This window comes from Melospiza georgiana, chromosome 6, assembly GCF_028018845.1.
Source record: "Melospiza georgiana isolate bMelGeo1 chromosome 6, bMelGeo1.pri, whole genome shotgun sequence".
In the NCBI taxonomy this organism is placed as follows: Eukaryota; Metazoa; Chordata; class Aves; order Passeriformes; family Passerellidae; genus Melospiza; species Melospiza georgiana.
In genome coordinates, this window is record NC_080435.1 from 62,387,157 (window position 1) to 62,402,170 (window position 15,014).

A 15,014-nucleotide genomic window follows, 5' to 3' on the forward strand; every position below is an offset into this window, starting at 1 on the left:
TTGGGAATCTGCTGACTCCCATTGCTTTGGGCTCTCCCAGAGAGTTCCAGGGAGCTGGGCTTGGGCAGAACCCTGAACATGGCAAGGAAATTCCCCCTCCCCAAATGGTTCCTCTGGGAAATCCACCCACCCCAAATGGCTCCTCTGGAAATTCCCCCTCCCCAAATGGCTCCTGTTGCATTTTAAGGCACTGGGTGTGACCATAACCTGCACTGCAGCTCACAGCTGACCTCCAGGGCTGAGGCCATGAAGCTGAACAGGAAAATCATGGAATCACAGAGTGGATCAGGGTGGAAAGGACCCTAAAGCTCATCCCTTCCACTATCCAGAACCCAGAGCAGGCAAAACATACCTTCAGTCTCTTCTCCAAAAACCTTGCACCCCCATCAGATCCATAGGAGAATTCATAAGGGAAGCTCCAGTCACGAACAAGGAATATGAGGGACTGGAAAACACAAACAATGGGGTCAGTGCTGCTCTGAGCCCACAGCACCCTCATTTCACACACCAAAACCTGGCCCTGAGTCTCCTCCCAGCCCCAGCAGCATCTCCCACCTTTCCTGGTGGAAATGAGAGGTGCCAGGTGCAGGGACTGAGACCACCCCACTGTCCCAGCCCCAAATTTCTGCACCAGTTTGAGTCCCTGGCTGGGAGAACAACATCAATCACCCAAAGTGCCCAAGAAAAGGGATTGCTGCTAACCAGGACAAAAGGCAGCAAGCTCCCTAAGCCCAGCCACATTCATTTCCATCCTATGGGAATTCTACAGGCTCATTTTTTCAGCCTTTTTCACTGGGCAGCCTTCCAGACAGACTTTTAATGAGAAGCAGATGCAGAGGAATGAGGGTGAATACGAAATCATTGGCTTTTGTAATCTTTATTGAGGCATTCAAAGTTCCTGGGCAATAAATAAATAAATACCAGAACGGTCAACTTTGAATCTTTAAAAAAAAAATTAAGTTTTCAGAAAAAAAATGAGGTCTCCACTGCTTCATCTGTACAAGATCCCATGTAGGAAATAAAGGGTTTGGAGGGGGAAATGCTGAATGCCAAAGCCCAGGAGGGCCTGGCAGAGGTGCCAGAGTTCCTCTCAGGAACAGGGAAAAGCAGCTCAGCAAGTGGAACCCATTTCACTGGAATTTCCCTAAAGTTTATCTATGTTTAGAACAAAAATCTAATGGAGGGAGGGGAAATATTCCTGCTATTTCTCTTTCATAAAACATCAGAACAAGTTAAAAAAAGAGGAGAGAACAGTGAGCTGGCCTTTTTGAACTGCAGGAGAAGCCACAGTGAGTGCACCCAGTGAGCTGGTTGAGGACATGCTGTTCTCAAACACCAGAGGTGCTTCAGAGACATGCCCATGCTTAGGACTTTTCCACAAACACATGATGCACGCCTTGAATTTGGATTATTATTATTTTTTTTTTCTGAAGTAAAATTGTTCCAGACAGGCTGTGCTTACCACTGCCTTTGAGAAGGCTCCACTTTCAGGGCCTGCCTCTGGTGAGGGCTCCTCAGTGTGAGGAGAGGAGGGAGACAAAGGGAAATGTGAATTTTCCACTGCCAAGTCTCATTTCCCTTCCCTTCCAGCAGGATCAGTGCCACTGCATTTATTCACCATCACGCTTGGAGAATCCCAGGATGGTTTGGGCTGGAAGGGACCTTAAAAGTGCCATGGCAGGGACACCTGCACCATCCCAGGTGGCTCCAAGCCCTGTCCAGCCTGGTCTTGGACACTCTCAGGGATCAAGGGGCAGCCACAGCTGCTCTGGAAAAACTCTGCCAGGACCTCCTCATCCTCCTTTTTCCTGCTTTCCCATCCACCCTGTCACATTCCAAACAGGTTCTGCAGGAAGCAGCCCACGCTGGATGCAGACAGGAGATCATTTCTCACCTGGCCACAGCACCACTGACCCCTCTGCCACATCTGTCACACCCACAAGGGTTCCCAGTTTGATCATTTCCCCCTGATCACTCATGAAGATGACATTGAGCCTGGGGGGATGCCAAGGAAACACTTCTGAAGGATGATCATTCCCCACAATTAGTTCCAATTAGTTCAGCGTGCTCTGGCATCTATCAGTTAATGAGTTTTTAATCCATTAACTATGGATTAAACCAGACAATGCTGACTTCATTTGCTTTCCATCAGCATCCTGGAGAGATAAGGCTGACAGAAGGCAATGGATCATGGTGAGAGTTACCTTTATCAGCACAGCTCTTTCCAAAACTGATAATGGGATTGTTTGACAAGACTCTCCATCCACAAACTGTGCCTTGACAGCAATTACAGTGTTTGGGAAAATCAGAGCCTCTTATCCAGCCCTAATGAGTTAAGCATGTTTAAGTCTCCCCTCACAGCCTCCTTTTCCCTGATGGAGTGGGAAGTATCTCACTTTCACTGGAATATTTGGCTACATTAGCCCCCAGTATTTAAATAAGGAGCAGGAATATTTATTTAATGTCTGGCTTTTTGCTGTACCATGTTACAACATTCTTCAAGCTCTTGCCTGTCATATATTTTTGCCATATATATTTTTAGCTTTACCATTTATCACAGCAGAATCCAATACACCTGAAAAAAATCTCAATTTGTCCATTTGTTGTATTTTTTAACTTTTTAATTTTATTTCCACTTCCTGACCACAGACACCTTATAAACCCCTCAGTCCTTCCAGGACAACAATTCTCTTTTTATGTGGGAAAGCAAATGTAAAATAGCTGTAACTCATTCCCAATTACTCTTTGGATTTTTACAGCATGCTTTGTTCTCTGCTGGGTATTATTTTAGGTTGGGTGAGGGTTTGTGAACTTCCTAATCAAAACATTTCTGTGTCTCTAAAAACAGGAACCAACCTCACCTACTGTGAATGCCCAATGCTCTCTCTTTTTTTTTACCACCAGCTTTTCCCAGGCTGGGGAGCAGAAGGATGAACAGATGTCCCTAATTTGAAGCTAAAACCCCACTCACACCGAGTTTTCCCACAGCTCTGCTAATCCTTATCCTTTCATTTGGCCAGGAGCAGGGATTCCCAGGGCAGGTGAGTTCAACCCTCTCAGAACAAAGGCTGGGCAGAGTTCCTGACAAACCTGCAGCAACACCAGCTGCTTTCCAAGCCTGGCAGGACAGGGCAGAGCTCTTGGCAAGGCAGGGGGTGAGGGAGGAAAAAAAAAAAAGAGGGATTTTGGATGTATTTGGAAGCACAAAGGCCTTCCTTGGAGCAGCTGAGCAATCCCCAGGCGGTGCCAGCTCCCCCCACGCTGCAAACTGCAGTGACACCTCGTGGTGAAGGCAGCGGGACACACGAGCAGCGCTGGGACTCACCTGGAACGGCTTCTGGAACGTCTCCTCCATGGCCAGCCGGCCATACTCGGTGAAAAGCTGGAAGGAGAAGGACAGGACAGGACAGGACAGTGAGTCTGGCACTGTGGGACACAGGGACAGCAGCACTGAGCTCTGTGACAGGGACAGGACCCAGGGGGAGGCTGGAGCTGAGCCAGGCCAGCTCCTCTCCTCCAAAATCTTGCACCACCATCAGATCCACAGGAAAACTCATAAGGGAAGCTCCAGTCACGAGTAAGAAATGTGAGGGACTGGAAAACACAAACAGTGGGGTCAGTGCTGCTCTGAGCCCACAGCACCCTCATTTCACACCCCAAAACCTGGCCCTGAGTCTCCTCCCAGGGTCAGGATGGATCTCAGGGAATGTTCCTGCCCCAGAGGGTGCTGGCACTACCCAGGGCATGCCAGGGCTGCAGGGGGTTGGGACAGCACTGCCAGGGATGCCCAGAGTGGGGCTGGTGGGGTCTGGGCAGGGCCAGGAGCTGATCAATGATCCCTGCAGGGAATCCTCTGATTCCCTGGAGCAGCAGGGGATGTTCATGAGTGAGCAACACCAGACACAGAGAGGCTCTGGGCTCCCAGCTGACATCCCAGAGGCACAGGGAGCTGCTGTGGAACCATCACCCTGCTGAGCTCTCATGTGAGAGATCCCAGCCTGGAGCTGCTGCCTGCCAAATCTGTGGAAAATGGCTCAGATCAGCTGCTTGCTGCTGGTTTCACATCAACCAGAAACTCCTCGTGCTCCAGGGGCTGCTGGAGCCCTGCTCCCTGCAAACACTCCAGGAAGGAAAGGAAATGAATTCAGGACTAAGTACTTTCCCTGCAAACCCCTGCTGTGCAAAGACTCCAAAATCAGCCTAGCAGCAAAGTTTGAGGACTCTCCAGTCTCTCTGCACTCTAATTTCTAACTGAAGGCACAATAATGTGTTTCACAGATGCCTAAAAATGGGTCAACTTGTTAAACAGTCATGGCTTAAAATCCAAACTGAAAGATCAGAGCTGCACTGAATAAATTCAGTGTTAAAGAAGTGTTATTGCTAATAATATTTATGGACTGAGATAATTCAGAAGTATTCAAATGCTGATTTTTTCAGCTGGACTTTTGCTTTTCTTTCCTTTCCTTAAGCTCCTGGAAAAACCTATTAATTAATCAACCAATCAATCAACTGAACAGAAGAGAAAGCAGGAGGTAATTCCAGGAAATAGGCAGGACACCTGTGTCACAAAAATCCCATTAGCTGCTTGTCCCCAACAGTCAGGGCTGGAATCACCCTTAGAGGGTCACCTGTACTGAGGCAGCACCAGATGGCAACATCCAGGCTGGTAATTCACAATCACACAATAAAATCACAGAATAAAAAGAAAAGGTTTGGGTTGGGATGGACCTGAAATCCCACCCAGTTCCAACCTCTGCCATGGGCAGGAACACCTTCCACTATCCAGGGCTGCTTCAGCTCCCATCCAAGCTGGCCTTGGGCACTCCCAGGGATGAGGCAGCCACAGCCTCTCTGGGAAACCTGTGCCAGGGCCTCACAGGCAGAAATTCCTTCCTTTATTCCATCTAACCCTGCCCCCCAGGAGTGGAAGCCATTCCCTGGGGTCACTCCATGCCCAATTAGGTTACCCCAAAGCTTCTCTTACCTGCAAGTGCTGCAGATCATCCTCCTGCACGTTCTGGGACAAGTTATAAACCTGCATTGAAATAAAAAACCAACTTCAGATCACTCAGAGCAGCCTGTCCTTGGGGCTAACACGTGGCTGGTGTGGCCAAAGCTGTGACATCCCCATGGGGACAGGGCAAGGCCCCAGTGGTAGGAAGGAAGCCCTGACAGGCTCTGTAGCTCCTGGGGCTGAACTCCTCCAGCCCAGATTTCTTACCTGGATGGAGCTGATCATGGTGCTGAGGGCAAACACGGTGGCAGAGTCCCTGAGGGTGGACTGGCTGTCAAAGGTGCCCTGGGTGTCCATCAGCAGCACTGCAACCTGTGGGGCACAAAGCTCCTGTCAGCTCCTCACGTGCCATGGGGGCAGTGGCAGCTGGGGGGCTGTGCTGGGGCCTCACTGCCTCTGCCTCAGCCTCCTCACTGCTGGGGACGAGGCAAAAGCCACTCCTGACAGCAGGGTGACCCCAGCCGGCAGCAAAATCAGTGCTCTGCAAGGTACTGAGGGAACTGCTCTGCTCCTCTGACACCGGCTGAGTCTGCACCAGAAACCAAACACAAACTGCACCTTCTGAACCCAAACACAAACCCAAACACAAACTGCACCTCCCAAACACAAACTGCACCTCCCGAACACAAACTGCACCTTCTGAACCCAAACACAAACTGCACCTTCTGAACCCAGACACAAACTGCACCTTCTGAACCCAGACACAAACTGCACCTTCTGAACCCAGACACAAACTGCACCTTCTGAACCCAAACCCAAACACAAACTGCACCTCCCAAACACAAACTGCACCTTCTGAACCCAAACACAAACTGCACCTTCTGAACCCAAACACAAACTGCACCTCCCAAACCCACACACAAACTGCACCTCCCGAACACAAACTGCACCTCCCGAACCCAAACACAAACTGCACCTTCTGAACCCAAACACACATCAGGAATCACACCCTGAATGCCTCAGGGTCACTTGGGTGCCATGCTCTGAGCTGAAGTGCATAAATACATATATTCCTGATAAATACAAATATTCCTGGCAGAATGCTCCAAATCCACCGTGACAACCCTGAATGAAGAAACTTCACCTTACAACTCCTGCTCTAGGAAAGGAAGGAGTTTGCAAGGACATGAGATTCGAGATTTTTGGGAATAGTACAGAAATAAACTCTGGGATGCCCAGAATTGAGGGACACTTAGAGAACATATCAGGGACACTTGGACATCTCATCACCTCACTTTGTTAAACCCATCTTTGTGACGGTGTTCACAGGGGTCTCGGGTTGAGGGAAGAGATGAGGATCTGACTCCATGTTTCAGAGGGCTGATTTATTATTTTATGATATATATTATATTAAAACTATACTACAAGAATAGAAGAAAGAAGGCTGGCTAAGAATAGAATAGCAAAGAATGATAACAAAGGTTTGTGGCTCGGACAGAAAGTCCAAGCCAGCTGACTGTGATTGGCCATGAATTAGAAACAACCACATGAGACCAATCCCAGATGCACCTGTTGCATTCCACAGCAGCAGACAATCAATGTTTACATTTTGTTCCTGAGGCCTCTCAGCTTCTCAGGAGGAAAAATCCTAAGGAAAGGATTTTCCATAAAAGATGTCTGTGACACATCTTTAACATGTGTTTTTCACAGAGGTGTGTACAACTTCCCAGCAGCTCTACAGACTGTCAATTACACTGAAGTTTTTACATCACTTCCACAAATGCCTCCCATGCAAAATCACCACATTCCACCCCTCAGCTCTGTGAAATACCCATGTTAAAAATTATTATCGAAACTACATTCTCTAAAAAAATATTTTTATACCACTTCCTTTTGTTATTAAACAGAGACACAGTATTGAAAACCTTCCTTAGGGAAGGTTTGGACAACCACCTAAGACAAGGCAGGAGGGTCTCAAAAGCTGGAAAAGGAGGGAAATGAGCAGCAGAGACACACACAGACCTTGGTACCATCGGGCTTGTCCACCAGGAACACCTCGCTCCAGATCTGAATCCCGGTCGTCTCCCGCTCGGAGCCGCCCCTCCAGGAGAACCCGGTCAGGGGCTCGTTGTAATCCCCGACCCAGTCCACTGCCTCCTGCAGGGAGGAGCACAAACATTGCTGCAGGTGGCAAAAAAGAGCTAAGAACCCCATAAAGGAGGTTTTTCCTTCCTTTCACTCTCAAGGCACCTCAAATCCTGGGCTCAGTTTTGGGCTCCTCACAACAAAGACATGGAGGGGCTGGAGAGTGTCCAGGGAAGGGAACAGAGCTGGGAAGGGGCTGGAGCACCAGGAGGGGCTGAGGGAGCTGGGCAGGGTCTGGAGCCCCAGAAGAGACTGAAGGGGCTGGGAAAGGGGCTCAGCCTAGAGAAAAGGAGGCTCAGGGGGAACCGTCACAACTCCCTGACAGGAGAGGGTAGCCAGGTGGGAATTGGGCTCTGCTCCCAGGAAAAAAGGAAACATTTTGATGTTACACCAGGAAAGGTTTGGGGGGGATATTAGGAGAATTTTTTTTTTTTCACTGGAAGGGTGGTCACACATTGGAACAGGCTGCCCTGGGCAGTGGTGGAGTGCCCATCCATGGAGGTGCTCAAAAGACACAGATAAGACACCTGAGGATGAGGTTCAGTGGTGAGCAGGGTGATGCTGGGTTAGCGGCTGGATTCAATGATCTTCCAGGGATTTTCCAGCCTAAATGATTCTGTGATTCAGGGCAGCAGATGTGAACATTCCTGCTCCAAAGCTGAATCCACAAGAAACTTCTGCCTGGGGAAGGATCTGCTCTGCTTCATTCTGTGAATCCCACACTCATGAGAGCCTTGAGCCTTCCCAAAGCACCAAACCCAGCTCATCCCTGAGCAGCAGGCCTGGGAAGGGCCCTGAGCTGCAGCCCTACCTTGTTGTACATGTAGCGCAGCATGAAGTCCATCAGGAAGGATTTGCCTTTCCTGAAAGCCCCAGCCACGGACACAGCCACCACCTCCTTGTCCCTGACAGCCTCAGAGAGCAGGATGCGGTTCAGGGCAGCCTCGTCCAGCTCGAAGGAGTGATCATCCTTGACAATGAGCACCTGCACCGGCCCCGCCTTCCTCACCGACTCCTCCTCCTCAGAGCTCCACTCGTAGGTCTTGTCTGCAAAGCTGCCTGTGGGAACAGGGAAAACGAATGAGAGGGGTTTGGTGCCTCCTCTGCACTGTGAGGGGTCGGTGATCCTGTGTTTGTGGGGCTCCCAGAGGCAGGAATGATACATCTGACTCCACATTCTCATGTTCTAATTTATTATTTTAAGATACTGTATTAAAGAATACTAAGCTATACTAAAGAATACAGAAAGGATACTTACAGAAGGCTAAAAAGATAATAATGAAAACTCGTGACTCTTTCCAGAGCCCTGACACAGCTTGGCCCCAATTGGCCATTGAGTGAAAACAACTCCCAGCAGAATCCAATGGAACAATCACCTGTGGGTGAACAATCTCCAAACACATTCCACATGAGCACAACACAGGAGAAGCAAATGAGATAAGAATTGTTTTCCTTTTTCTCTGAGGCTTCTCAGCTTCCCAGAAGAAGAATCCTGGGCAAGGGGATTTTTCCAGAGAATGTGACAGTCACAGTCAGTGACAACGGGGCTGGACAGGGTGCTAAGAGATCCAAAACCTCAAATATCCACCCCAAAATGGCACCATCCAGAGCAGATCTGCTGCACCTGGCCTCAGATATCCCAGAGGAGACTCCATGCTTCTCTGGGGTCATCTGACCCTGTGCCCCACACAGGAAAGCATTCCCTGCTGGAACCTCCCTTGGTAAAACACATCCCTTTGATTTTATCCTGCAAATTTGATTTGATATTAAATAAATCAAATAAATATTTGATTTATTTATGGAAAACAGATCCCTGCAACTCCCTACACAAACAGGGCCCACCATAACACCTCCCTTTGGCCATTTCTCAGCTGGAAAAGTGAAATCCAAGCCTTCTCATCATCACTTCTACCACATTATCTAGGGTTCTGCTCTCCTCTGGTCCTTCCTGAAGGCTGACCCAAACAGAAGCAGCTCTCCAGCTGAGGTGTCCAAAGGTCTCACAGCTCTACCAAAGGATGCTGCCTTTGTGTATCCTGTGCCACTGCTGTTCCTGTAGCAACACATTCCTGCTCCATCTGCAGCCTGAGCTGATGCTCCAAGTGCAATCTGCTGTTCCTGCCATCAGCCTCAGCATGAGCATCCCCCAGGACACTGCCAGCAGGAATCAGGCCATGCAGACACAAACCCATCCTGCTAAAAGCCGCTTTGCTGCTCCCAAGGGGGAGGCACACACAGAGCACAAGCACTGCCCCCTTCCCCACTTGGAAATGGCCAAGTTCCCTGTGGAGCTCCTGGGCTGTGCAGGGCTCACAGGAGGCTCTCACAGGAGCCAGATGCATTTTAAGAGCTGCAGCCCTGGGGTTTGCAAAGAGCAGGCTGGCTCCAGTACTTTTCCTTTGCTGGCCTTTCCAAACTTTGCAGCACAGGGAAGGGATGCTGAAGGTGATTACTGTGCCAGCCAGCTCACCCACAGCCACTGGAACCTCCCTGCCAGATGGAAAGTTCCCCCCACATTCCAACAAAAACTTCCCAGTTTGTGCCTCAGGCTGTCACTTCCCCAAGTTTTGCCTCAAGTCCAACCTGCCCAGTCTCTGTTTCAGCCCCTGACCTCGGGGACCCAGCTCTGAGCTGTTCCAAAGCACAAGGACTGTGTGTGCACACACTAAAAGAGAAGTTATAAATATCAGGAGGAACAGGAGTTGCCCATTCTGGGCCTCTCTATAAAGAAGCCTCCAGCAGTAACTCCATATTTTAAATAACAGCAGCACTTTTGTGATTTCCTAAGATCCTGCAAGGAAGTACCAGGATCATTAGGCCTGGTTGCCAGGGGATTTCTGGTGCCTCTTGGACATATACTGTGAGCTTTCTTTGCTCACAGCTGAGAGACAAAGATCTTTTCTTTCCATTGCTTGGAGGTTTTTTAACTAAACAAAAGTCCCAAATGGTGTGAAAAGCAGATTCTCCACCAGACTGCAGCACTAAAATCCCTCCTAGCACTGTGTCACTGCACAGGCGCCTCCAGGAAAATTTAAAAAAATCCTCATTTCAAATTTCTGAGAGCAGGAACACCCCAAACACATTTCCCAACAGGTAAGGACAGCCAGATGCCAAAGGCTGTTTGTAAGCCAAGCTGCAAGGGCCGTATAGAGGATAAGGAAATGCCTCCTCTCTCTTGTGGTGTTTCCCAAAGCCCTGCTCAGCTAAGCCACGTCCTATTTTTATTTTCTTCTTCCAGCTGCACAGAAAGGAGAGTAGAGAGATCCTTGCATAGGATGTGACTCATGGTGGGGGCAGGAAAAAATTTGTAAATCAAATTAAACTTAAATATTTCTGACTCTAACTCAGCCACCAGGGTGCAACAGCTGTGCCACCTTCCCAGACAGACAAATCCCACCTTGGGCACAGAGACAGAGGGAGGTGGGAGCAGAACTTGGGCTGGAGCCCCCCTGCTCTGGAGCCAGGCTGGGAGAGCTGGGGGTGCTCACCTGGAGAGGAGAAGGCTCCAGGCAGAGCTCAGAGCCCCTGGCAGGGCCTGAGGGGGCTCCAGGAGAGCTGCAGAGGGACTGGGGACAAGGGATGGAGGGACAGGAGCCAGGGAATGGCAAATGGCTTCAAACTAAATGAGAAGAGATTTAATTAGATTTTAGGAAGAAATTCCCAGCTGTGAGGGTGGGCAGGCCCTGGCACAGGTGCCCAGAGCAGCTGTGGCTGCCCCTGATCCCTGGCAGTGCCCAAGGCCAGGCTGGATGGGTTTGGACACCCTGGGACAGTGGGAGGTGGCCCTGCCATGGCAGGGGTGGCACTGGGTGGGCTTTAAGGTCCCTTCCAACCCAAACTATTCTGGATTCCATGATTTATGTGTTTACTCATCCTGCACCAGCAGAGGGTACCTGGATGGGCACAAATCCTTGGATGCCCCTGGTCAGAGAACGGAATGGATCTCCCAGAGCTGGGGGCTGAGGAGAGTCCCCTGCCATGCCCTGTCACAGGGACAGCTGGGGACAGAGCCCCTCTCCTGGGGACAGATCCCCTCTCCTGGGACAGAGCCCCTCTCCTGAGGACAGAGCCCCTCTCCTGAGGACAGATCCCCTCTCCTGGGGACAGATCCCCTCTCCTGGGGACAGATCCCCTCTCCTGGGGACTGATCCCCTCTTGTGGGGACAGAGCCCCTCTCCTGGGGACAGATCCTCTCTCCTGGGGACAGATCCCCTCTCTTGGGGACAGATCCCCTCTCCTGGGGACAGAGCCCCTCTCCTGGGGACAGAGCCCCTCTCTTGGGGACAGATCCCCTCTCCTGGGACAGATCCCCTCTCCTGGGGACAGAGCCCCTCTCTTGGGGACAGATCCCCTCTCCTGGGGCCTGGCTGCATCTTCCACATCTTCTCACTCTGCTCTTTCCAGCAGCTGAACCAACAACCAGTGCAGAGGAGAAGGGATTGTTCTGTCCCTTCAAATCATCATCATCATCTGAAGGAGAGTAAATTTTTTAAGCAGACATGAACAGATTTTGGGAGACACATTAGTGGCCATGTTCTCCTAGGGGACATCCTTGTTTCCACCACCTGAACACCAGGAGAACCAGGCTGTCTGCACAACACAAAGCATTATGTGCAGGATATGTTGATTCCCCAGGTCCTTGGAGACAACAGGAAGGAGAGATGACATTAAGCAGATCTCTGAACTAATTTCATCCCTACCTCTGCTTCTTTCATGTAGGCCATCTGCAGACAAAACTTTATTTTTCATATTAATATTCATATTTCCATGTGATGAAACTTCCAGGTTCTGTTTGTTAGATTATCTGCCCCACTGCAGAGCCAGGGATTATTTTATACAATAATTATTTTATACAATGCCTGCACACTACTGGGAGTCAATGATTTTAACTGGTCTGTCTGGCCATAAATGAGTTTTCTGCCTTGAAGGAAGCTGTACCTGGCAGTGGCAAAAACTCCTGCAGCCAAAAAGGAAAGGAAGGAGAGCTCAGCTTTGCTGAACTCACTCCTGTTTTCACTCCTTTTCTGAGCTGACTCCATCTTTCTCTCGGCTCTGCAATTACGTCAATTCTCCAGCTGCTCATTCAGAAATTCACAGGATAAATTCACAGGATCCTTCTCCCCATTTCATAACAGCTCGTTCCCAAGTGGGGTGGAAGCCACAGCACTTTTCCATATGGCCACTGCAAGTGGGAAGGGGAAGGAGAGCAGGATTTGCTGTCAGACAGCATAAAAAAAGCAAAGAATTCTTTTACTGTTCTAAGACTTGCTTTGGACTAAATTAATTAATTGAAACAGCATATTTCACATTGTGCAGACTCACATACATGTCTAATGTAATTGACTTAATTTATTCTTCTCTAGGAGTTAATTACAAGCCACTAACTATGCAATGTTTGGTGAGTGCTTGCTGGAGCCCGCTCTCCCTCAGCCATGGAAGAACAGGTCACAGAAATGCTGAGTGCCACAAAGGAACCAGCCTTGTCCTGCTGTGAGCCTGCACAAGAAATCCATTTCATTCCAGAGCACGGAACACAGCCCTGTCCCACCATCAGTGCAAACACAGCCCGAGCAGAGCCTGAGGAGGCCAATCTGCCAGCCCTGCTCCCAGGCTCTCCTGCACCCCAGGATTTCCTGTGGGAAGCAGGAGCTGCAGCCTGGGCTGCAATTCTCCGGCTGAAATCACAATCCCAGAAGAGTCTGGGTTAGAAAGGACCTTAAAAATCATCTTGTTCCACCCCCTGCCATGGCAGGGACACCTCCCACCATCCCAGGCTGCTCCAAGCCCTGTCCAGCCTGGCCTTGGGCACTGCCAGGGATCAGGGGCAGCCACAGCTGCTCTAGGCACCCTCCTCACCCTCACAGAGAAGAATTTTTTCCTCATATCTAATTTAATCTCTCCTTTTTTAGTTTAAATCGTTTCCCCCTTGTCCTACCACTATCTGCCCATGTACAAAGTCACTCTCCACTTTTATAAGCCACTTCAAAGTCCTGGAAGGCCGCAGTGAGGTGTCCCTGGAGCTTTCTCTTCTCCAGGCAAAACAGCCCCAGCTCAGATGTCACACACACACAAACACCAATGCCAGGCAGTGCTGCCATTCTGAGGGCATTCAAACCAAGTTACTGCAGGGAAAACAAACCAGCAAGGAGAGAAAATCGAGGCTCGATGGGAAGCCTGAACTTGCTTGCTCCTTGGAACAGAGTACCCTGTATGCAGCGTGTCAGGCTGCTTATCAGCAGCTCTCAGGGGATCTGTGTGAGCAGCAGTGATATCTGTGTGGCTCCCTTCTGGAGTTTCCATCCCATATCACACTGCCACCAAGAGCACCAGAGCCAAGCCCCGAACAGAGGCTGCAGTCAGGCTCCATCCCTCTGGAGGCTCTCCAGAGAGCTGCGGTTTGCAGGGAGCTTATCTGCCCTGCACCACAGCTCAGGGGAGCACAGCACCGTCCCCGAGCATCTCCCCGGCCCTGGGCACGTTCAGCCGGGCTGGGCTGGCACACGAGCCCCGATCTCCCTGTGCCACAGCGATCCGAGCAGGCCGGCAGAGGCGGGGAGCTCCGAGCAGGCAGCAGGAATTCCCTCCTCCCCTCACGGCTGGCACCTGATCCAGCCAACCAGGGAACACGGGAACGAAGGGTGGGAGCGATGGGTGTGCAGGGCAGAGGCAGAGCAGGGCGGTGCCCGCAAACCCTGCCCTGCTGCTGCACAAAGGAGGCGCCCCCAGAGCTGAGCCTGGCCCCACGCATCCCTCGGCACGGGCTGCCCGAGGTGTCTGGCCCTGCACAGGGTGGAGCAGGGAGCCTGGCTGGGCAAAGCCCCGTGTGACAGCCACCCTGCACCACACCCCCAAAGGCTCCAGGCCAGCTGGGTTTAACCACGCACACACACTCACCGCGCCTTGCTGTGGCACAGAATCCCGGAATGCTTTGGGTTGGAAGGGATCTTCATGCCCAGCCAGTTTCAAGCCTTACACAAATAACACCTTCCACGAATCCCAGGGTGCTCCCAGCCCTGTCCAGCCTGGCCTTGGGCACTTCCAGGGATCCAGGGACAGCCACAGCTGCTCTGGGCACCTGTGCCAGGGCCTGCCCACCCTCACAGGAATAACTTTTTCTAAATGTAACCCTGCCCTCTGGCAGTGGGAAGCCATTCCTCCCTATCCCGCTACTATGTGGTCTTGTAAATAAATAAATAAGTCTCTCTCCATGCTTCTCCTGCACCCAGGGCACAGCTGAAGGCACAGACACACAACCTTCCCTTTACTCTGCTCACACCTCTGCTGGGATTTTTGGCATGTCCACAGAAGCAGAGAACCCCAGATCCAAGCAGGGGAAGCACCAAATGCTGCCCATGCACTGACCAGACCCACGGGGACCTGGGAAGTGCCACATGTCCCTCTGTCAGGCTCTTGCCATGCTAGCCCCTTCCACCTGGGGCTGCTGAGCTGGGAAATGCAGCAAGGAAGGGGAAGGCAGAGCCAGAACTTACAGTGCCCATCTAGGAAATCATCTGCACCTCCTCAGCCTGGCTGTAACCACAGCTGCCATCAATCTGTGGAAATGATGGGTCAATGACAGTCCCTGGAGCTGCAGGGCACCAGAAACAGGAGAAGAAAACTGTTGTGGAAAAAGGAGCCCTGGCAATAAGAATGGCAGCTAAACAGCAATGGACTGTTCAGGGACGTGGGGGAGTCACCACCTCTGGAAAGGCTGGGTGTGGCACTCAGTGCCAGCTCTGCTTACCGAGCTGGCGTTTGGGATTTGATGATCTCTGAGGTCTTTCCAACCTAAATAACTCTGTGATCTGGAAAAGGCCACACTTGCAGTGTCCCTTTGGGATCCCCAGCTCCTCTCCACAGTCAGGGCAAACTCCCAGAGCTGAGCTGCCCAGCTGTGTTCCCAGCTCTGCCAATC

The 15,014-nt window shown here is 50.8% G+C and overlaps 1 protein-coding gene across 1 annotated transcript in view; it reads right to left on the bottom strand.

Annotated features, from left to right (window-relative positions):
* The window catches only part of ATL1 (atlastin GTPase 1), a 32,534-nt gene that overhangs the window by 12,344 nt on the left and 5,176 nt on the right, over positions 1-15,014 (bottom strand). Inside the window, exons 2-7 of the mRNA XM_058026448.1 lie at positions 7,911-8,158; positions 6,977-7,111; positions 5,222-5,326; positions 4,985-5,035; positions 3,326-3,382; positions 353-445 (exon numbers count right to left, since the gene is read on the bottom strand). Coding sequence (XP_057882431.1) covers positions 353-445; positions 3,326-3,382; positions 4,985-5,035; positions 5,222-5,326; positions 6,977-7,111; positions 7,911-8,158 — 689 coding nt within the window. The remainder of the gene's footprint in view (positions 1-352; positions 446-3,325; positions 3,383-4,984; positions 5,036-5,221; positions 5,327-6,976; positions 7,112-7,910; positions 8,159-15,014) is intronic.